Here is a 23,558-nt window from a genome sequence, read left to right on the forward strand (position 1 = left end):
GGAGGCCAAGGCAGGCCAGGGCAGGCGGAAAGCTTGGCTTCCTCCATTGCCAGGGAAACCCAAGCCTCCTGCTCTCTCCGTGGCTGCAGCCATCTTGGTTGGGTTAATTTGCATACTCGCTCCTGATTGGCTGATGGGCGTGGCTTGTGGGTGTAGCGGAGGTATGGTCAATTTGCATATTACTCTTTTATTAGATAGGATTAGGGTAAATAAAATATATTATTAAAATTAATCTCATCTTTAAAAAAATTTTTCATGTGTTTATTATAAAATTTAAATTTTTGTATGTGACTCCATTTTGTTTCTATTGGATGGTGCTACTATAGACCAGCATATCCAAGAGAACTTTCTGCAGTAACAGAAATGTTCTATATCCACACCATCCAATGGGATTGTCACTAACCACATATGGCTCCTGAGCACTTGAGGTGTGACTGGTAACTGAGGAACTGAATTTTTAATTTTATTTCATTTTTATTTAAATGGAAACAGCCACTTATGGATAAACGTCATTCATATTGGACAATGTGGCACTATAAAGTGCTTAAAAGTCAGAAATGAATTATAATCTTTAGTTGAATGACAATGAAAATGGCCATATCTAAGGCCACAAATATAAGTGAGATGCTACAGAACTAAAGCTAATAAATCATATTTACTAACCTTGGAGAGAAAGCCAAATACTTCACAATTGATGTTTCTCAATCAAACATTGATATAAATTACCTACCTTGTTCAAGGTCCTCACAGCTGCATATCTCAAAGCTGGCTTTGGAGAGCTACAGAACAACTGAAGAACTGGAAAAGAAAAAAAGATCACTGTGATTATAGCTCATTTCATCATAGAGCACATATTTGAAAATATAGTGCATGAACAATCATATTCAAAATATACATAAGGAAATTAGATCACAGCATCAAAATTTCACATGAAAAATGTGTCATCAAAAATAGAAAAAGCACATTTCGTTGAGGTATAAAAACTTTAGAGAATACAAAGTTTATTCTTTTTTCTAAAAGGATTAATATACCCATCAGTATTTGAGTGGTAGGAATATTTATAGTTATAAGAGCAAATGTGTTTTATCCTATATAATAAAGAGATAATATGTAAATTGAACCTCACGCCCTCGCACAAAATGGCTGCCCCCATGTGGTCAAAGATGGCCGCCAGGGGAGGGTAGTTGTGGGCGATCAGGCCAACAGGGGAGGGCAGTTGGGGGTGATGGGGCCTGCAGGGGAGGGAGGGCAGTTGGGGGGGACCAGGCCAGCGGTGGGCAGTTAGGGGTGACTGGGCTGGCAGGGGACAGCAGTTTTGGGGGACCAGGCCTGCAGGGGAGGGCAGTTGGGGGAGACCAGGCTGGCAGGGGAGGGCAGTTAGGGGCAACCAGGCTGGCAGGGGAGGGCAGCTGGGGGCAACCAGGCCTGCAGGGGAGGGCAGTTGGGGGCGACCAGGCTGGCAGGGGAGGGCAGCTGGGGGCGACCAGGCCTGCAGGGGAGGGCAGTTGGGGGTTACTGGGCCAGTAGGGGAGGGCAGTTGGGGACAATTGGGCTGGCAGGGGAGGGCAGTTGTGGGTAATTGGGCCAGCAGGGGAGCAGTTAGGCACTGATCAGGCTGGCAGGGGAATGGTTCCGGGCAATCAGGCAGGCAGGCAGGCAGGCAAGTGGTTGGGAGCCAGCAGTCCTGTATTGTGAGAGGGACATCCCCCGAGGGTCCCAGATTGGAGAGGGTGCAGGCTGGGCTTAGGGACACCCCCCCAGTGCATGAATTTCGTGCACCGGGCCTCTAGTTTATAGTTATAAGAGCAAATGGGTTTTTTAAACATTAAAAATAACTAAAGACATTAAAGTTATTTTTTAAATGTTTTATATGGGGAAACTTCAGAAAAAGAAGTAAAGCCACTAAAATAATCATCTACATATCAGGATGCAAAGGCTATCTATATACACAGAGCTAAGATTAAAAAATCATTCCTAACACCTCTCCTGAAGACCTTTGGAGCTTAAAACAAACATAAGAATAGAAACAAAAACCAGCTACCTAATATATAACCAACCTGAAACAGCAGGTGCCAGCTCCCTTGCAGTACAGTTAGGAAGATGAATGATAGCTGAAGCAGCTTCATAAATAACCATTTCATGTTTATTTCGCAAGCAGCTCTCAATGAAATCAAAGAATGGACTTTCATGGCTGTCAATAAATATAAATAGACCATCACTAGATATCAAAAACATCAGAGGAAATATGCACAGTAGTTGAAAACAGACAGATTGAAAAGTACTTTTAGAATTATGGATGAAGGATCTCTGAAAATCCATTCCTCCATAAAAAACATTAAGAACACTGGCATAAATTTTCAAAATCAACTTTTTCAGCACTCTAGAAATTAGCAAAGGCTTGCAACAATCCTAATAGCTAAAAAAGCCAGAAGCCCAGCAGCCACTGGAGGAGGCAAATGTATTTGGAGCTCCCTCAAAAGCCCTGCCCCCAAGAACTGTTACTATTTGACCAGACTAGTGCTCCCTAGAAAAGTCCCATTCATGGAGCTAATCTTTATTTCATCTGACTTATAGCTCATTTAGTGAAAAAAGCACTATATCCCCAGGGAGTTTGTCCCTCAAAACCAGTGGCAATTGTTTAACATTGTATTTGCCAGAGGCAGTGATTCCAGTTGGGACAAACAAAAATCTGCACAAAAACTTAAAAGGCAAATCTGAGGCATAAGAAATCCATAGTGGGCTTTGATAATTTCTGACATATTCCTGGGGATCTAAAAGGCCATGTGCATGTGGAAGGCTGTGCAGATGCCCAGAAAAGATTGACAGAGCCCTAATTTCTCACCTATGCTTGACTTTGAGGTTCTGAGCAAGCAGGAAGTGAACCCTAAGGCAGAGTTATAAACTGCAAGAGCATGGAAGGCATGCACCAACACACAAAATGCCCATTGGAAAAGGGTGAAAGACATGCTGGTTTAAAGCATTTAAGAAATATGTCAAATCATTATCTGACTATTCATATAACCAAGCAAAGACTTCAATGACTGCACATGATAAAGAATAAAGGCTGCAGAATTAGCCCAGGAAAGTTAGTAAACAAACAGCAAACAGCAACAATAACAAACTCTGAGGATAGGGGAAGGGAAAATCTGAATACCCGAATTTCCACATCAAATAATTTAAAATATCCAATTTTTGACAGAAATTTATGATACACAGAAATAGCAAGTATAGCCCCTGTATTGAAGAGGGGAGGGGAAAGTGAAATGGTCAATGAACGTTATTCCTGAGGAAGCCTACATGTTGGATTTACTAGCCAAAGACTTTAGGTCAACTAACATAAATATGTTCAAAGAAGTAAAGGAAACTATGTCTACAGAATAAAAGGGAATTAAAGGCATGACAATCATGCCTCACCAAAGAGAATATTAATATTGAGATAGAAATTAGTTCTTAAAAAGAACCAAATAGAAATTCTGGATTTGGAAAGTATAATAACTGGAGTCAGAGATTCAAATCTGCAGTTCAACAGTTGATTTGCACTGGCAGTAGAAAGAACCATTAAACTTTAAGTTAGGTAACCTAAGATAAACCAGCTGAGGAAAAATTTTTAAAACGAATGAAGAAAAAGAACAAAGGTTTAGAGACCTGTGGAATATGGCCAAGTGTAGCAACATTTGCACAATAGGAGTTTCAGAAAGAAAGGAGAGAAACAAAGGGACAAAAGGAATATCTGAAGAAATAGTGACTAAAAACTTCCTTAATTTGATGAAAACCATTCATCTTTGCACTTAAGGAGCTCAACAAATCCCAAGCAGCATAAATACAAAAGGATCCCACACAGATAGACACAAACTGCTAAAAACATACAACAAAGAAAAATTTGACAGCGAGATAAAAGCTACTGATCACCTTGTATAGAGGAACATCAATACAATTAATGGCTGACATTTCACCTAAAATGATGGACGAGAGGGTAGTAGAATGTCATATTCAAAGTGCTGAAATAAAAATACAAGAATTCTATATCCAGCAAAACTATCCTACAAAAATGAAAGCTGAAAACAGATATCCCCAGATAAACAATGAATGAGGATGCACTGCTAGTAGATCTGATTTAGACTGAACTATTGATTCTAAACAGTGAAATGAATAATCAAGGAGAAATAAAGAGACTAGAAATAGTAAATATGTAAAGTGATATAAAAGATAATATAGATACATTATTTTCATTTCTCTTAACTGTTTTAAAAAGACATAAAATTGTATGAAGCAATAATTACAATACTACATTGTTGGATTTATTACACATACACATATAATACACATGACAATAATAGCAAACAGGAGCAGGGAGAACATGGAACTATATTAAAGCAAAGATTCTATTTTACTAGAATTAAGTTAGTATTAATCTGAAGTAGCAAATTAAAATGTATATTCTAATCCCTAGAGTAATGACTAAGAAAAAATGGGGAAAAAGTAAAAATATTGACAGAGAAATTAAAGTGATATGCTGAAAATGTTTACTTAACACAAAAGAAAGTAGACAAAGAGGAAGAGAGGAAAAAAAAAAAGACAGGAGACTTACATAGAACAAATAAAAAATGGCAAAGATAAATACAACTAAACATCCCAATCAAAGCAAAATCCAGTTATATACTATCCGGAAGTAACTCACATTAGATTCAAAGATACAAATAGGGTGAAAGGAAAATATATCATGCAAACAGTAACCATAAAACATCAGGAGTGGCTATATTAACATCAGATAAAACAGAATTTAAGACAAAAATATTACAAGAGATAAGGAGACATTTCATAATGAGAAAGAGGTCAATGTATCAGTATGCTATAACAATGATAAATATATACTCACATTTAACATCAGAGCATCAAAATACATGAATTAAAACTTGACAAAATGAAAGGAGATTACAGATCATTTAACAATAATAGTTGGAGATATCTATACATATAGAACAGCTGGACAGAAAATCATCAAGCATATAGAAGATTTGAAAAACATAATCAGCCAACTCAACCTAGAACATTCAACCCCATGACTGGAAATACACAGTTTTCAAGTGCATATGGACAGTTCTTAAGGATAGATCAAATGCCAATCATAAAACACATTTCAATACATTTAGAAGGACAGAAATCATCAAAGTATGTTCTCCAACCATAACGGAATTAAAATATAAGTCAACAAAAAGAAAAAATTATAGGTCAACAACAAGAAATAAATTGGGGAAATACCAAAATATTTGGAAATTAATAAGTAACCCATGGATCAAGAATAAATCAGGAAAGGGTTGGCCAGGCACCTACAGATAGCAACTGAAGTCCTGAAGTCCTGGAGAGATATCTCAGCTGTGGGGGGTTGCCACTGAGAACTCTGGGATCTAATCCCCAAGTTGGGCCCCCCAGCAGAGAGCACCAAGACTGAGGAGAGTACTCACATAACATCTGGCTGTGGAAAGTAGTGGGGTGCTGTCTGCCAGGGAGTAACAGCTAAAAATTCGGGCTCCCTCTTAAAGGGCCAATGCACTAAACTCCCTGTGGAGCTATCCACCTTGTGCTCTAGCAGAGGGAGGGTGAAGTGGACTGGAGCTGTGAGAGCAGAAGCCAGGACTGAGGACTTGGGGGATAGAACTCAAGAAGGCAGACACCCCAAGTTTCCAGGGCTGAGTCATTCCCTCACATAGCGGAGGACATCTTTCCCACATAAACATTTGCCTTGCCAGGGAGAGAAGACATTTGACACACCCTACTGGAAAACACCTTACTCTGAGGCCACTTAAGAGATTAAAAATAACAATTAGCCTCCAGGCAGAAGCAACTGCCCCACCTTGTTGAAAACAAATCTTCCCACACCAGAGGATGATTGCCTGGGGGGTAATTCAAGTCAGAATCCGATCAGTCTATAGGCAGAGGTGGTCTCTGGAGGCTTTGACTCTATGCCTGATCTAATTAGTCAGAAACAGCCTTTAACACTGTCCTGCACTAGAGATTGAGAGGTGTAGAGCAAGCATGTCAAACTCGCAGCCGGGGAGGCATGCAGCCCACTGGCCGTGAGTTTGACATGCTTGGAAAGGATCTACCTAATATGTAGTCACAAACCCAAACAGAAAGCCAAAATGAGGAGATAAAGAAACAACCCCCAAATGAAAGAACTAGAGAATTCTCCAGAAGAGATAAATGAAGCAGAGATAAGAAATTTATCTGAAACAAAGGTCAGAGTAATGATGGTAAACATGCTCAACAGCATGAAAAAAGGTAACTATGAAAAACGAACAGTCTGAGATAAAGAATGACATAACACAAATAAAGAACACATTGGAAGGAATACACAGCAGATTAGGGGAAGCTGAGGATTGAATCAGTGAATTAAAAGATAGAGTTGAAAATATCACTCAATCAGAGAACCAAAAAGAAAAAACAATTAAAAAACAGGAGGGCAGCTAAAGGGAGCTGTGAGACAATGTGAAATGTAACAATATTAAAATAGCAGTTGTGCCAGAAGAGGCAGAAAGGGAGAAAGGCATAGAGAAAGGGTTTGAAGAAATAATGGCAGAAAACTTCCCTAATCCAGTAAAGGAAAAGTCACAATCTATCCCACTTAAAAGTTCAGATCTCTAATCCATCAAGCTGTTATGATCATCTCCCTGGAATTGCTAAGTAACTTTCATTTCTGCTTTACTGTTTTAATTGTTTAAACAAAAGTAAAGATGCTTTTGATTAAAATCTATAATAATAAAAGTGTAATATGATAATTAGACCAACGTCCTTCCAGATGACCTTCCGGATAAAGCCGGGGCTGTGAGGGAAGCCCAGGACCCAGGTACCTGCTGGCAGCCGGAGGGAAGCCCAGGTCCCCAGGTCCCGGGTACCAGAGGGAAGCTGGTGCCGGCAGCTGGGGGAAGGAAGGCCTACTCTTGCACGAATTTTGTGCAGCGGGCCTCTAGTCTATAATAATAAAAGCATAATATGCTAATTAGACCAGACAGCCGAACAACCTTCTTGACGAAGCCGGGCTGCAAGAGCCAAGGCAGCTGCTGCAGCTGTGAGGGCTGAGTCCCTTGCACAAATTATGTGCATTGGGCCTCTAGTAATAATAATAATAATAATAATAATAATAATAAGTCAAATGGAAAGGGACCAAATATTTGAAACTGAATGAAAATGAAACACAAGTCAATATTTATGACATGTAGCTAAAGCAATGCTTGGAGAGGAATTTATGACTTTGAACACCTATACCAAAAATGAAGAAAGGTCTCAAAATCAATAACCTAGGCTTCCACAATTAAGAAATTAGAAAAAGAAGAGTAAACTAAGCCCACAGCAAAAAGAATAAATAATAAAGATCAGAGCAAAATGACATTTTTCAAAGAAATAGAACAAAAAATTATCTAATTTGCATGAAACCACAAAAGATCCCAAACAGCCAAAGCAATCCTAAGAAAAAAAGAACAAAGCCGGAGGTATTCCACTCCCTGACTTCAACTTATACTACAAAGCTACAATAATCAAAACACTATAGTATTGGCACAAAAACAGACACGCAGACCAATAGAACAGAACTGAAAGTCCAGAAATAAATTTGCATGTATATGGGCAACTAATTTTCAACAAACGAGCCAAAAACATACAATAGAGAAAAGAAAGCCTCTTCAGTAAGTGGTGATGGGAAAAATTGGAAAGCCACATCAAGACTGCTATATGACATCATACACAAAAAAATTACCTCAAAAATGACTGAAGACATTAATATAAGACCTGAGTCAATAAAATACATTGACGAAAACATGGGTATTAAACTTATGGACTTTGGTCTCAGAGGACTTAACTTGATCCCAGAGGCAAGGGAAATAAAAGCAAAAATAAGTGAATGGGAGTATATCAAACTAAAAAGGTCTGGTACAGCAGAAGAAACAACAAAACAAAAAGGCGGATCCACTTCTCTTTTGGAAAATAAATATCTTAGATTTTCATTCTTATCTCCCTGTTGGAATGCACACCTTTGAGAAATATCCCGCGAGAGTATTTACCTATATAGAATCGTGAGCTGTGGGTGGTTATCAAGTCTCTGGGTCACCCAGGAGCAGTTGTGACACGTCCCCCCACAGCTCCGTGTCCTTCAAAACCCTGGAGACGAGGGACACCAACTTGGTGGTTGGATGGGGTGAGGACACTGTCTTTTCCTATTTATTGTTGTTTAAACATAATCGTATTTGTGGAATGTTTCTCACCTTCCCACCCGCTGTCTTGATACTGTTTGTTTAAACTATATAGAGAATGGACTCATCTAAAAGGCTTACCTTGCTAACCTCCTGTTCCCTACAAAGAGAAATGTCACAAGAATGTGTAAAAATAAAAATCTAAGCCGAAACCGGTTTGGCTCAGTGGATAGAGCGTCAGCCTGCGGACTGAAAGGTCCCAGGTTCGATTCCAGTCAAGGGCATGTACCTTGGTTGCGGGCACGTCCCCAATGGGGGGTGTGCAGGAGGCAGCTGATCGATGTTTCTCTCTCATCGATGTTTCTAGCTCTCTATCCCTCTCCCTTCCTCTCTGTAAAAAATCAATAAAATATATTTAAAAAAATAAAAAAATAAAAATAAATAAAAATCTAAGAAAAAAAAAAAGGGCAACCAACTGAATGGGACAAGGGATTTAAAAACAATACCTCCTATAAGGGGTTTTATTCAAAATACAGAAAGAACTAAAAAACAAAAACCCAACAATCTTATTTTATAGGCAGAGGACCTGAACACTTTTCCCAAAAAGGCATACAAATGGCTAACATATTTGAAAAGATGCTCAACTTTACTAGCTATAGGGAAATTAAAACCACAGTAAAGTACCACTTCACACCTGTTAGAATGGCTATTATCAATAAGGCAAGAAATAAGAAGTGTTGGAGAAGATGAGGAGAAAAAGGAACCCTCATACACTGCTATTGGGAATGTAAATTAGGTCAGCCTCCATGTAAAAAAGTATGGAGGTTCCTCAAAAATTTAAGAATAGAGATACAATATGACCCAGCAATCCCTCTTTTGGGTATCTACCTGAAAATTTTGAAAACATTTATTCATAAAGATATATGTACCCATATGTTCATTGCAGCACTATACACGGTAGCCAAGACATGGAAAGAACTTAAATGTGTTTTTGTTTTTTAACGTGTTGAGAAGTGTTCCTTCCCCGTTTTTCTTTTTTTTTTTTAATATGTTTTTATTTATTTGAGAGAGAGAGGAAGAGGGAAAGAGAGAAACATCGATGAGAGAGAAAAATTGATCAGCTGCCTCCTGCACGCCCCACACTGGGGAACGAGCCACAATCCGGGGATGTGCTCTGACAAGAATCAACATCTTGGTGCATGGGTTGATGCTCAACCACTGAGCAACCCCAGTTGGGCAACCTAAGTGTTTTTTGATGGATGATGGAATAAAGATGTAGTACATATATGCAATGGAATACTACTCAGCCATAAGAAAGGATGAAATACTGCTATTTGGGACAACATAGATGAATCTTCAGAGTATCATGCCAAGCAAAATAAGTCATATGGAAGTAATATGGATTTTATATAATTTCACTCATGTGTGGGATACAAAACAGAAAGCTACAAACAAACAAAATAAAGCAAACCGACTCAAAGACACAGTCAACAGAAGGTCACCAGAAAAAAAAGAGAGGTTTGGGGAGAATGAAGAGGGTAAAGGGGGCCAAATATATGGTGATGGAGGGAGACTAGACTGTAGGTGGTGAGCACACAATGCAATATACAGATGACATATTATAGAATTGTACACTTTAAACTTATATGTTATTAACCAATGTCACTCCAATAAATTTCATTTTAAAAGATCAGTGCAGAGATTGGTGGACTAGAGTGAAGAAATATAAATTTTAAAAATCAATAAAACCCAAAGTTAGTTCTTTGAAAAGATCAACAAAATTGACAAATGTTCAACCAGTGGTTCTCAACCTTTCTAATGCCACAACCCTTTAATACAGTTCCTCATGTTGTGGTGACCCCCAACCATAAAATTATTTTCGTTGCTACTTCATAACTGTAATTTTGCTGCTGTTATAAATCGTAATAAGTATCTGTGTTTTCCAATGGTCTTAGGCGATCCTGCTAGCGGTTCTCAACCTGTGGGTGCTGTGGAGCCTAAGACCATCGGAAAACACAGATATTTACATTACCATTCATTAAAGTAGCAAAATTACAGTTATAAAGTAGCAACGAAAATAATTTTATGGTTGGGGGTCACCACAACATGAGGAACTGTATTAAAGGGTCGCAGCATTAGAAAGGTTGAGAACCACTGAACTAGACCAACCAAGAAAACAACACAAATTACTGACCTTAAAGGAATTTAAATGATTATAAAGGCATATAATAAACTATATGCCAACAAATTAAATAATTTAGATGAAATGGACAAGTCCCCAGAAATACCAAACTACCAAAACTGATTCACGAAGAAATACAAAATCTAAACGGACCTATGAGTTAGTTATTTAAAATCTTCCCTCAAAGAAAAGCACAGGTCCCAATGACTTCATTGGTTAATTCTATCAAATATGTAAAGAAATAATACCAATCCTTCACAAACTCTTTTAGAAAATAAATGAGGTGGGCACACTACTTCCCAACTAATGTTGTGATACCAGTGTTACCCGAACAACAAAAACAAATTTTCACGTAAAAACTGCAGATCAATATCCCTCCTGACACAGACACAAAACTCCTCACAAAATATCAACAAACTGAATCCAGCAATATGTAAAAAGAATTATGTACCATAATTAAGTGATATTTATCCCTGGAATGCAAAATTGGTTTAACAAAAAGTCAATTCATGTTAGAGCAGCGGGGAGGGGAGGGAAAAAGAAGGAAAAGAAATTAATTAAAGATATCTAGCTTGGAAAGAAAGAAAGCTCTTTTTTCACAAATGAGTCTGTACATAGAAAATCCCAAGAAACACACATACACAGAAGTAAATGACCATACGAAGGTTACAGGATACAAAACCAACATACAAGACTCAATTGTATTTATATTTATTGGCAACAACAAATCCAAAACAAAATTAATACAATTCTATTCATTATAGCATCAGAACAAATAAAATACTTAGAAATAAATTTAATAAAATTCAGGACTTTCACAGTGAAAACTACAAAACCCTGCTGTGAAGTCTAAAATAAATGGAGAAACCGTCTCTTTTCATGAACTGAAGCACTATGATCAAATGGACCTACACACAGAACATTCCATTCTTAAGTGCACACAGAATTTTCCAGGATAAATCACGTTAGGCCACACAATAGAAGTCTTAATACATTTAAGATTTAAATCATACCAAGTATCTTTTCCAACCACAATGGAATGAAACTAGAAATCAATTAACAGAAAGAAAACTAGAGAATTTACAAATATGTGGAAATTAAACAATAGCACATTGTTGAACCAATGGGTCAAAGAAGAAATCAAAAAGGAAATTAGAAAAGACCACAAGACAAACAAAAACATAACATACCAAAAGTTATGGGCTGTGGTAAAGGAAAAACAGTACTAAGAGAGAAGTTTATAATAAAAAATATAATTTTTTGAAATGCCATCTATGATAACATACATACAAAACCAAAAAGAATTGTCAGAGAAATTTTGAGAATTAACGAGTGAGTTTAACAAGTGAGGGGTTAGGATAATTTTATCCAAAACTGATGAGCTGGCTACCAAGAAAATAAGTTGGATTCCTATGAACCTCAAAACTGCACTCAACCAAATATGTAAGGCAAGCATGTCAAACTCGCAGGCCACATGCAGCTCACAACGAATATTTTTGCGGCCCAGCCAGTATAATAGTATGTAAGAAACGTTTTAATAAAAATTTCGAAACTTAATTTTTACAATATCCTGTTATTCATAAATAGAGGCCTGATGCATGAAGAATAGGCCTTCCTTCCCCTGGCTGCCAGCACTGCCTTCACTCCGGCCCAGAGCCACCTTTCCGCCTTCGCTCCAGCCCGAATACGACTTTCTGCCTTCGCTCTGGCCAGAGCCGCCTTCCGCCTCTTGCCTTGTTGAGTCAATTTGCATATTCCCTCCTTATTGGCTGTGGGCACTACCATCTTTGTCACGGAGTTACGGTCAATTTGCATATTCTGTCTTTATTAAATAGTATTATTAATAACAAACTACAACATTTGCTAATGACTGATTACTATAATTGTGTTGCATTCATTTCCCTTACGCGCCTTAAGCACAGGCACACCATTCCTCACCACTAATACTAGCAGCAAATATTTTAGCAGCTGATTGCCATGTCATTAGTCTTGTACTGACTTGTTTGGTGTGTGCAACAGGAAATATTTCGCTTTTGGAGAACAAGAAAAATAGGTTCATTTGCATTACGCTTATGAATTTGTGCAGTTATTCAGTGTCTGGTAAGTTAATGTTCAAGAAAAAATATTTTTATTAAAATGTTCTATTATTTAATGTTAACGATGACTCATTTATTTCAGCCCTTTGTATTCAGCATGTCTCTATCAAAATAAACCTACATTTCTAGGAAAATTGAAGCTTTTGTATGTGTTTTTTTGCGGCCCACTTAAACTTAAACCTTGTTTATTTGGCCTGTGTTAGCCTTTGAGTTTGACATGCTTGGTATAAGGCAATCAATTCTGGTCAGCCACAAAGCTTGGACTCAGCTCCTCCCCATCATGCCAGCAGAGGGACTGGTACTCCCTACACATGGAAGCTCACATGTAGATTCCTGCTGCTGGCATGCTATGTAATACAACCAAAAGGTTTGGATCCCAGGTCCTATAAGCAAAATCTTGAAAGGTACGTTATTCTCCAAACAGTACCTCTCCATTTCACTGGCACAGCAATTCAGGAGGATGTCTTGTACGAGGAGCTGGGTCATCCATGACTTCTTAGTGCCCCTGTAGTATGCTGGCAGTGTGTGCTTACTGATTTGCTTAAAGTCACTGTGGTTCTCACTGTGCCAGATCACCAAGGGTTTCCCTTTGCAGCCTGCAATACTGCCCTGAGCAGACTGTTATCCTGTCCTTAAAAGCCTTGAAACCTGGCACTAACTTTGTCTCCTATGGATGAAAGTCCTGTCAGTCATCCGTTTCCAGAACAGAGAGGTCTCATCCATATTGAATATTTGCTCTGGAAAGTCATTTTCCTCCACAAGCAGCTTATCTAGAATTTCCAAAAATTCTTCAGCTGCCTTCACATCGCAGACTCACCACTCACTTTCACATTATGGAATGAATAACCATCCTTAATCGTTTAAACCAGCAGTCACTAACCGATGATCTGTAGACCACTGGTGGTCCGTGAGGTCCAAAAGGTTGTCAACCGCTGGTTTAAACCACCCAGAGCTAGTGGTAAATTCAACGCGATAGTCACGTCCAGCCTTTTCTTTCAACATCACAAACAAATTTTTTTGCTTTGACCATGATTATCATGGTGCTGAGAGTACACTTCTATGTCTAACTTTTAATCCAGGTCATTAGACGTTTCTCCACATCTGACATTTTTTGTTATTCTCATTGCCTTCAATAAAGCAAGTCATTTAACAGCATCTGTCACTGATCTTGTTTTTTTGTTAATTCTCACCCAAGGATACTGTTCCACTGATTTTTACAGAGCGTGGAAGAGGGAAAGACAGAGAGATAAACATCAATGTGAGATACATCAATTGGTTGCCTTCCACACGTGCCCTGACCAGGGCTGGGGATTGAGCCTGCAACCAAGGTATGTGCCCTTGACTGGAACTGAACCCATGGCACTTCAGTCTGCATGCCGACACTCTATCCACTGAGCCAAACCAACCAGGACACTGTTCTTGTTCTTCTTATAGTGGAACTAGAGGCCTGATGCACAAAATTCGTGCATGGGTAGGGTCCCTAGGCCTGGCTGGCAATCAAGGCCGATATGTGGGGCAACTGGCATGGTGATTGGGGGACCCCCACTGGCACCCGCCTTAGCCAGCCTGGTGCTGGCCACTTGCTGGCCCCTTCCCCGCTGCCACCGCTCACCTCTCTCTTTGGGGCAACTGGTGGGGCGATTGGGGGACCCCGTTGGCAGGGCCTGCAGGCTGGGGGCAGTTCCTGCATTGAGCGTCTGCCCCCTGGTGGTCAGTGCGCATCATAGCGACCACCGTAGTTCCGCTGTTTGGTCAATTTGCATATTAGGCTTTTATTATATAGGACTACACTAGAGGCTTGGTGAATGAAATTCATGCACGGGTGGTGTCCCTAGGCCTGGCAGGCAATCAGGGTCAGGCTGATCAGGACCAAAGGCCCCGGCGGGGTCAGGAGAGGAGGTGACTGTTGCTGGGCCAGGCACGGAAGGAACAGATGCCAGACTCTGACACTGCCCTCGGCGCTCCGCCACCCCACGGTTCCCCGCCTTCCCCCGCTCCTTCCCTTGGTGCCATGCTGCCACCAGGGGCCTGCTGGCCAGGGGAGGGATGTGGGGAGGGCCTAGGGGAGGTTTCAATCCCCACTTTGGAACGTGCAGGAGGCAGGCAATCAATGATTCTTTATCATCATAGATGTTTCTATCTCTATTTCCCTCTCTGAAATCAACCAAATATATATTTTTAAAATGCAAGGTTTTAGAGGAAGAAAGGTAGGGCAAGGGAGCTTTGACAGGGGGCATTTGAGATCTTGCTCACATTTCAGATAGGATAACACAAGGTGGCCCTCAGGGGGTGACAGGTGAGGAGTAGCAGTGGGTGGAGCAGGGCACTGCGGGCTGAGGAACGGGCTGTAATGACTGGGAATGTCTGTGACAGTGACACTGAGCGTGTGTTGAGGCCATTGCTGGGATCATTCATCCCCAAGAAGTTTTGATTCCGGACAGGAGGAGAAACACTGAGATCAGCGGGCCTTTCTTAACCTAGAAGGTGAAGTGGGTGGCAGAAGTGGGCTGCCCTGCTTCCCTACAAATGTAAACACACAGTGTAACTGCACATGGATGTCAGTCAGTGGCCAAATCAATGCCCAGCCAGCCCTAGTGGCCGTGTCTTGCCACTCTCTGGCTGTGCTGCAGTGCTATTGGCCAGGGAGGCCGAAGCCATGCCCCCAAACGCACTAGTATACAAAGGGGCAGCCAGAAGCTGGAAGTCAGAGCAGAGGCGGCCTGGCAACACTGCATCCGCCATGGAGCTGGACGGGGAGCAGCTGTTGGTGCAACCGGCTTTGGAGTCAGAGGGGCTGCTCTTCCTGTACAACACAGGTGAGTCACTGCAAGCCTGCAGCATGCCGGCCAGGCCGGGCAGGGCCTGGGGAGGCCTTTCCCTCCTGGAGCCATTCTACCCAGGGTGGCGGCATTAGGCCGTGCTTTTTTTTTTTTTTTTTTTCAGTTTATTTATTTTTTATTGGAAAGCAAGCTCTGGGCTTGCAGTTTCTGGGATCCCTGGGTCATAGTGTGCACCTCCAGTCCTCACTGCATCCCCTTCCCCCTCCTCCTGCGTTGAGCATCTGGCCCCTGGTGGTCAATGTGCATCATAGCGACTGGTTGAACAGTCATTGTGGTCATTCAGCCTTAATGGTTGCTGGGCTTTTATTATACAGAAGGGACATGCCTGACTGATGAGCAATAACCATCATGACTTTCCACCTTCACTGACTTTCCACCTTCATAGTCCTTAATCACTTTCAATTTCATTTCTAGGTCAACCACTCAACATAACCTCTTACTGGCAAAAATAGTAGCGGATTCTGTATGCTTAGCGGCCATGATGAACAAAATAACATCAAATTAAATCAAGCACAAGAGAAAATAATGCAATCAAGAGACCCAGTAAAAATGAGCTGCTGCTGCATAACATACTGTTTTCCTGCAAACTTATTTCCTTATAAGTAGAAAGAGTGCCTCCAAAGCTAACAATAGAAAGTATAGTAAATACATGAACCAGTAACATAGTTAATATCATTGTCAAATATTAGGCGCTGTACATAATTGTATGAGCTATACTTTTACATGACTGGCTATGTAGTAGGTTTGTTTACATCAGCATCACCACAAACAGTGGTCGACAAACTCATTAGTCAACAGAGCCAAATATCAACAGTACAACGATTGAAATTTCTTTTGAGAGCCGAATTTTTTAAACTTAAACTTCTTCTAATGCCACTTCTAATGCCACTTCTTCAAAATAGACTCGCCCAGGCTGTGGTATTTTGTGGAAGAGCCACACTCAAGGGGCCAAAGAGCTGCATGTGGCTTGCGAGCCGCAGTTTGCCGACCACGGACCACAAACATGCAAGTAATGTGTTGTGCTATCACATTATGACAGCTACGACATCACTGGGCAATAGGAATTTTTCAGCTTTATAATAATCCATCATATCTGGTCCATCATTGACCAAAACAGCATTATGCGGTGCATGACTATAGACACTGTGAATGACACGAGGTAAAGACTTCAGAATGCATTGATGTTTCTCTACCAGGCAGTCAATCTGGCAAGGCTTAAACTCCAAACTTTATCTCCTCCATGGTGAGCTGCAAGTGAATTCTCTACTCAGTTCCTTCAGCTCAGAGCTACTATTGTTTGCCAGGTTCCTAGAGTCTTCCCCTATATGTGCACAGTTCATGGCCCAACCAAGGATTTTTGTAGTTTAAAACTGATTTTGAGGCTCACCCATTTGTGGCTCCCTCCTTTCCAGGATTTCCACCCTAAGTTTTCATCCCTCTTCCAATCTCAAACTGTGTTCTGACCCCTCTGTCCAGGAAATACTACACCTTCCTGTGATCCCATCTGAGAATTGGGAACTGCCCTTAGGAGACTACCCAGAAATACCCAAATCTCACCCAGTATAGCTTCAGTTGTTCAGGCATCAACTTCCCTCCAGTTTTTTGCCTCTTTTTCACGAATCACCAATACTTCCCAATAGTTGTGGGTTTTCTTGTTTTTTTGTGTGTGTGTGTTTTTTTTGGGGGGGGGGGGAAATAATAGTTTTATACTGATTATACCATAATCATTATTTGCAAGAGGGCTAATATGACCAAGCTGCTCCACCACTGCAGGAAGCTCAACTGAATATTTTTGGATATTCCATTTTATCTTCTCTGTTAACATTTACATTATATCTTTTAGGTGTTTTTAGTGGGTACTCAAGAGATCACAGTATTTATCCTAATATTACCACAGTCTACCATCAAATAATATAATACTGCTTCATGAACAATATAAGAACCTTACATATGTAATTCTATTTTTCTCCCTCCTGCCCTTTAAGGAATTTAAATAAATAAATAATGAAATACTTCAATAGTCTCTTTTATAAAAATAAAAGGGATAAAAAAGATTCTTAATGTTACTTCCAGTTTCTACATTTAAGGATTATTTTTTTCAAACTTTGGAAGGATTTTTTGCTTAGGGTCAATTTGTTATTATACTATTAACAATCCTAATCTATTAAATACATATATCAGAGCATATATTCAATTTTTTAAAAATTTGTGTTACTTGGAATTCCATGATTTTTTTTAATTCAGAAAATATGAAATCTGTAAAGTCAGCAATGCCCAAAAAATATTCATTAAGGAAATAAATTCTGAGGCATATTTACTAGCAAAGGAAAAATTACTTAAGTTTAGATGAAGACACTTACCCCTCTTCATTTTCTTTTAGTAAGCGACTGGCAATTCGGATCAGCATGCAGTAAGCAAATTGTGATTTGAGACCAGATTTTGTAAATTTATTTAACATCTTAGAAACAGCAAGGCGATCATTCTTTTTAAGGTGATACAGGACTCCCAATGCATGGTACTAAAGAACAAGAAAAAGAATGTAACATATAGAAAACTGAGTAGGAAGAAGACAAAATTACATGAAAGTGGAATCATATGAAACTAGATTTTTATAAAAAGATTCTCAGGTCAGAAGTATACAGATAGAATAGCTATTTTCACATTGAATCAAACACAGGCAAGACTGAAAGGATAATTTATCCCCAGAAGGTGTAAATTTAGATTGGACAAGTATTAAGAAGGTAACATACAATCTGAAGGTACATCTGGCAGGTCAGCCTTGCCCCACTCATCCTTAGTACAAAGGTCTCAGGTCCATGGCTTTACCAGTGTGGCAGGCTTTTGAGTGGCTTTACTGGTAAATCACCTGTGACCATGTCAGAAGTTAAGGGATCCATCTCCTGAAGAAGGCTTAAGGAGTGCACGAATATTATCATGGCACTCTGTGTAAATACACAATGGTGGAATTAGGAGAGTGAGATATTTCCCATGAGAAAAATAACTACTGTGTCTCCTCATAACTGAATATGCTAACATGAGAAGTTATAAACACAGAAAGGGGATAAATAAGTACCCTCTCAAACACAAATGGGGTACTTTACATAAAATTGCCAGTTAAGGATTTAACCTTGTTCCTTTTAATTAGGAACAGCCTAATGAATATCAAAAGGAGATCTTTCCAACAAAATGGTACTAAAGTTTCATAATGTAAAAATTACTCTTTACTGTTGTTATAATGTTTACTATAATCAAGGCCTGAAAAGCCTGGAATTGAACATCCTTCTTCACAATTTATTTTTCAAATAAAGGATTGAAATGCACTGTGAAGGACCTTTGGAATGAGCCTCTCAAACTACTACTGAATATTAAGAAGTTTTCTCTAACCTTCGTACAGCTTCAACTGAACACTAGCAGGGCCTATGGTAGTAATCATAATTAGTGGGATACCTACTTGAGAATATGCACTCAAAGGCTGCTTAATATTAGCCTTTAGCTAATACTCATTTTTTGGAAATCAATAAATTGTCCCTACAATGTAGGGTTAAAGAAAGCTGATCTTGAGACAGAAGCTAAAATGATTCAATATCCATACCTGGACCATAATATTATCACTTGTAGCAGCTTCTTGGGCTTCATTGACCCAGCGCTTAACTACATCATAGCTTATCTTCATCAGGTGCTAAGGGCAGAAAAAAATGAGAATAGATAATGCATGGTCACTGCAAGTTTAGAAGCATAAGTTCCTTTTCCAAAAGATATTTAAAAAAAAAGAAAAAGAAAAAGAAACAACTTTGTAGCTTAATAAGTCTATTTCTAATAAAACCAAAAGTACTTTCTCCAAGATCCCCTAGAAAGGTGAGTAACGTATATGTCTGTAGGCCAAGAGAGATGAGTAAAAGAAAGGAGAGGGGAGGGACAGGAAGGGATGGATAATACTTAAATAATGTTAACAATATAAGTTTTACTTCGAGGAAACTCACCTAGAAGAAAAAAATCAGAGAACCACTATATCCTCTTGGTCAATTATATTCCAGAACCAGATACTCCTGTGATTCAGATGATTGAATCCATTTACACATTAGTAATCAATGTTAAATAAATCCAGTGTGATAGATTGTAAGTAATAAATTTTGTTTTGATAAAAAAAAGAAAGAAAAGGCTTCTTCCTGGGAGAAAATTTAGAAGTGGGACAGGAGACTTTGGATTGAAGGACACTGTGGGCAACAAGGAAAGTAGAGAACCAAGAGGCAAGGGGTAAAAGTGCAGGTCATAATAGAAGATTTAAAAAAAAAGAGATTGAGACCCCTGGCTGGGTAGCTCAGTGGGACAGAGCATTGTCTTCTGGGCCAAGGCTGCAGGTTCAAATTAATTTCTCTCTCTCTCTCTTTCTTCCCTTCCCTCCCACCCTCCCTCCCCACCTAAAATAAGTAATTTAAAAAAAAAAGAGATCAACCCTGTTTCTTCCCTGTCTTTCCCTCACCCATACCTCCCATCTTTAGTATGTGTAAAATATAACTTTCTGATTACCAAAACCTTACAAAACCATGAAAATTTCATGTTTTTAACTTAGTTGCTCAATGCTTCCCTGGCAGATAAAACATTCTTGGATTAAAGTAACAGAGATATACACAAATTTTTTAAATGTTTCATTTTTGAGAGAATCACTTTGCTTTTATAACTAGAAACTGTACCATGCATAAGAACTAGGCAGCCACTGTCTTGTTCACTTACTAAGGAAGATACCAATGCTGAGCTGGATACACTGGGGACTCTATCCACAATGGCCTGCTTCATGTATCTTTCAATGGCCTGCAGCAATGTTCCCTAATAAAATTCAGAGAGAAAAGTTGTTGAAGCAAAACATTTTCACGCTATTATTACCACTTCAAAATAATTTACGAAAACCAGTCATATATTAGTTTCTGTGTAAATATTTAGACTGCATTAAAAAGGATTAGCATATAATAGAGCAATCATAGCCCATCCAGCAGAACCCAGACAACAGAGTGGGAACTTCAAGGAGGGACATTTATATGTAAGGAAGACAAATAACTATTCAACAATGAAATAAACTTTCTCAAAGTGGAGAGCTCCAATTTGAGGAAATACATAAGCAGGGTTCAACCTACCAAGGATGTTGTAAAGGAAACTCCTAGATGAGGACGAAAGGTGCTTTTGAAGTCCTGAAGATTCCTCTATGGGAAGGGGATCTATTTTATATGGATCCCAGAGAGTCTTATAAGTCAAGTGTAATCTCTGATTATTTTATATACATAATTAAATGTTTGATATACTACTACAGTGAGCTCTCAATACAAAATCCTCTGAAAATAAAGTTCTTTTTAATGTAACTGGGAAAAAGCTTAGCACTGGAAAGGTGCTGGCCCATGAAGATATGTAAACAGACTAAAAGTTTCTTAGATAGAGAGTCCTATTACTAGCACTGGTATCGTCAAGTCTTATGTCACCAACTTAATACTAAAAACAAAAATAACCACAATAAAATAGCTGAGTAACTGTTTTATTAAAATATTAAAGCATTTCTATTATTCCTTCTAGAATCCAGATTTACCATTTGATCCTGCTCAAATTTTAAAACTTGAGAGGATTACAAACATGTAGCCATGCATTAGTATACCTGAAATATTATTTAATTTGCTTATCAATGCCCAGCCTGCCCTCCATTTTAACCTTTCCTACTCACAGTTCCAAGAAATGGACAGCCTAACACACTATATACCCTCATCTCTCCAGATTAACAGACTGAGTCAGGTAAAACACCTGACTCAGATACAGGTGTATACAAGCTACTGGGCTGGCTGATGACTAACAAGGTTCTCTTAACTATTTGAATGACAAGGCTTGAGCCTGGTAAACAACAGATCATAACAGTAAGTATCTAAGAAATCTTGCCGCTGAGTTCCTTTCTTGCGCTGGCATCTGGTTCTAAGTTTTACCTCAAATTCTGAGTGCTCTATATTCTGTAAGAACACTTCTTTTTAAAGCTAAATTCAAATGGTATTTTGTTTCCTATAAGCAATGTGCCCTGGCTATAACAAATGTCTATGAGAGCAAATAAAGAAAGAAATAGACTAATCTAAATAAACAAAAAGAAAAAACAATCTGAAAGAAAAGAAGCCTGGAACTACAAAAGCCTTTCTGGTGGTCCTGTTTCTCTTACACAGACATATCTCGGAGATACTGCAGGTTCCAGGCCAGGCAATAATGCAAATATCACAATAAAGCAAGTCACATGAATTTTTTGGGTTTCCCAGAGTATATAAAAGTTATGTTTACACTATACTGTAGTCATTAAGTGTGTAAGAATAGCATTATGTCTAAATAAAAATGCAGTATCTGTGAAGCGCAATAAAATGAGGTGTGCCTGTACTGAAGATTCACAGAGTCAGACTAGGGAATCCTACTCACTTTACATGGCCTCCTGCAGATAAACAGAGTGACACTCCCCCCACCCCCGCTTGACACCTCAGCAAAACAAGGAGAACTTACATCAGTGATTCTGCAGAGAGCCCTGATGGCCGGGCCTCGGTACACATCTTCCTTTCCTGTCATGTCCTTGGTGAGACTGAGAAAAATCAAATTAGTTACTGTGAGATCTATTAGAGTCAAGTCTTCCCTCTCGTGGAGTCCAGCCTTAGCTAATTCCACTTATCCCCATAATTATCTCAACACAGCTATTGATTCAAAAAATATTTATTGTCTTCTTTGATTAAACATTAAAATTATTGGGTAGAAGACTGTTCTAAATCTTAAGAATACAGCAGTGAGCAAAACAAAGTCTTTGCCTTCATGGAGCTTATATTCTAGCGGTAACAGAGAGATAATAACCACATAAATCATATTTTAGATACTGACAATTGGCATAAAAAAAAATAAAGATGCTCAGCCGGCGTGGCTCAGTGGTTAAGCAATGACCTATGAACCAGGAGGTCACAGTTTGATTCCTGGTCAGGGCATATGCCCAGATTGCAGGCTCGATCCCCAGTGTGGGGCGTGCAGTAGGCAGCCAATCAATGATTCTCTCTCATCATTGGTACTGATGTTTCTGTCTCTCTCTCTCTCCCTCTCCCTTCCTCTCTGAAATCAATAAAAATATTTTTAATAAAAAATAAAGATGAGCTCTCAGGCTGACATCTTGGCGAGGCAGTAGCACATCCCTGCTCTCCGAGTCCTGCAATGCCGCCCAAGGACAACAAGAAGAAAGATGCTGGAAAGTCAATCAAGAAAGACAAAGACCCCGTGAACAAGTCGGGGGGCAAGGCCAAAAAGAAGAAGTGGCCCAAAGGCAAAGTTCGGGGCAAGCTCAATAATCTGGTCTTGTTTGACAAAGCCACATATGACAAGCTCTGTAAGGAAGTTCCCAACTACTAGCTTATGACCCCAGCTGTGGTCTCCGAGAAGATGAAGATTCGCGGCTCCTTGGCCAGGGCAGCCCTTCAGGAGCTCCTTAGTAAAGGACTTATTAAACTAGTCTCAAAGCACAGAGCTCAAGTGATTTATACCAGAAACACCAAAGATGGGGACGCCCCAGCTGCTGGAGAAGATGCATGAACAATAGATCTCACCGGCTGTACATTTTGAAAAATAAACCTTTATTAAATAATAAATATATAAATAAATAAATAAATAAATAAATAAATAAATAAATAAATAAATAAGAGATAGTATTCAGAGCCCTGGGCTGAAATCTCCCCAAATCCTAAAAACCCACCATATCAGACATAACTCATTAAAAGAAACTGACTGGCCCTGACATGGCAGAGATGACACTGACACAGTGGGTAGCTCAGTTGGTTAGAGCATCGTCCTGCTACATGAAGGCTGCAGGTTTAATATCTGGTAAGGGCACATACAAGAATCGACCAATGAATGTATAAACAAGTGGGGCGACAAATCGATGTTTCTTTTCTTTCTCTCTCTCAAATCAATAAATTAAAAAATAAAAAAAAAGTAATTAAAGAAACTGACTGAAATGATGAGGTCACTCTCTCAGCCATGGCTTTCTAAAATAACATTTTTCAATGACTTTACACTTTTCTGCCTCATTTCAAAAACAGGCCACAGTAGTGTGGACTGAGCTACTAAATTCCATGCCTATACTTTAAAGAGGTGTTTGGCCTTTCTGTTATTCACCCTATTGCCCTTCCTTCTCTCATCCTCGTGCACTGACACTATCCCCAACATGACTACCCATCTCCCTTGCTCAGCTCTCCTCATGTAATCAAAATGGCCACAC

General features: G+C 39.4%; 1 protein-coding gene and 1 pseudogene across 2 annotated transcripts in view; one reads left to right on the forward strand and one right to left on the reverse strand.

Moving 5' to 3' along the window:
* Nucleotides 1–23,558, reverse strand: part of COPG2 (COPI coat complex subunit gamma 2) — a 219,846-nt gene that overhangs the window by 132,685 nt on the left and 63,603 nt on the right. The window contains exons 6-11 of the mRNA XM_080664283.1: nt 21,812–21,887; nt 20,033–20,125; nt 18,894–18,980; nt 17,662–17,819; nt 2,058–2,191; nt 731–798 (exon numbers count right to left, since the gene is read on the reverse strand). Of these exons, the coding sequence (XP_080520409.1) occupies nt 731–798; nt 2,058–2,191; nt 17,662–17,819; nt 18,894–18,980; nt 20,033–20,125; nt 21,812–21,887 (616 nt within the window). The remainder of the gene's footprint in view (nt 1–730; nt 799–2,057; nt 2,192–17,661; nt 17,820–18,893; nt 18,981–20,032; nt 20,126–21,811; nt 21,888–23,558) is intronic.
* Nucleotides 22,499–22,912, forward strand: LOC308246166 (small ribosomal subunit protein eS25-like; annotated as a pseudogene). Its single transcript has one exon. The product of its transcript is annotated as a small ribosomal subunit protein eS25-like (transcript).

The sequence above is a fragment of the Plecotus auritus genome, assembly GCF_963455305.1.
Source record: "Plecotus auritus genome assembly, chromosome: 4".
Lineage (NCBI taxonomy): Eukaryota > Metazoa > Chordata > Mammalia > Chiroptera > Vespertilionidae > Plecotus > Plecotus auritus.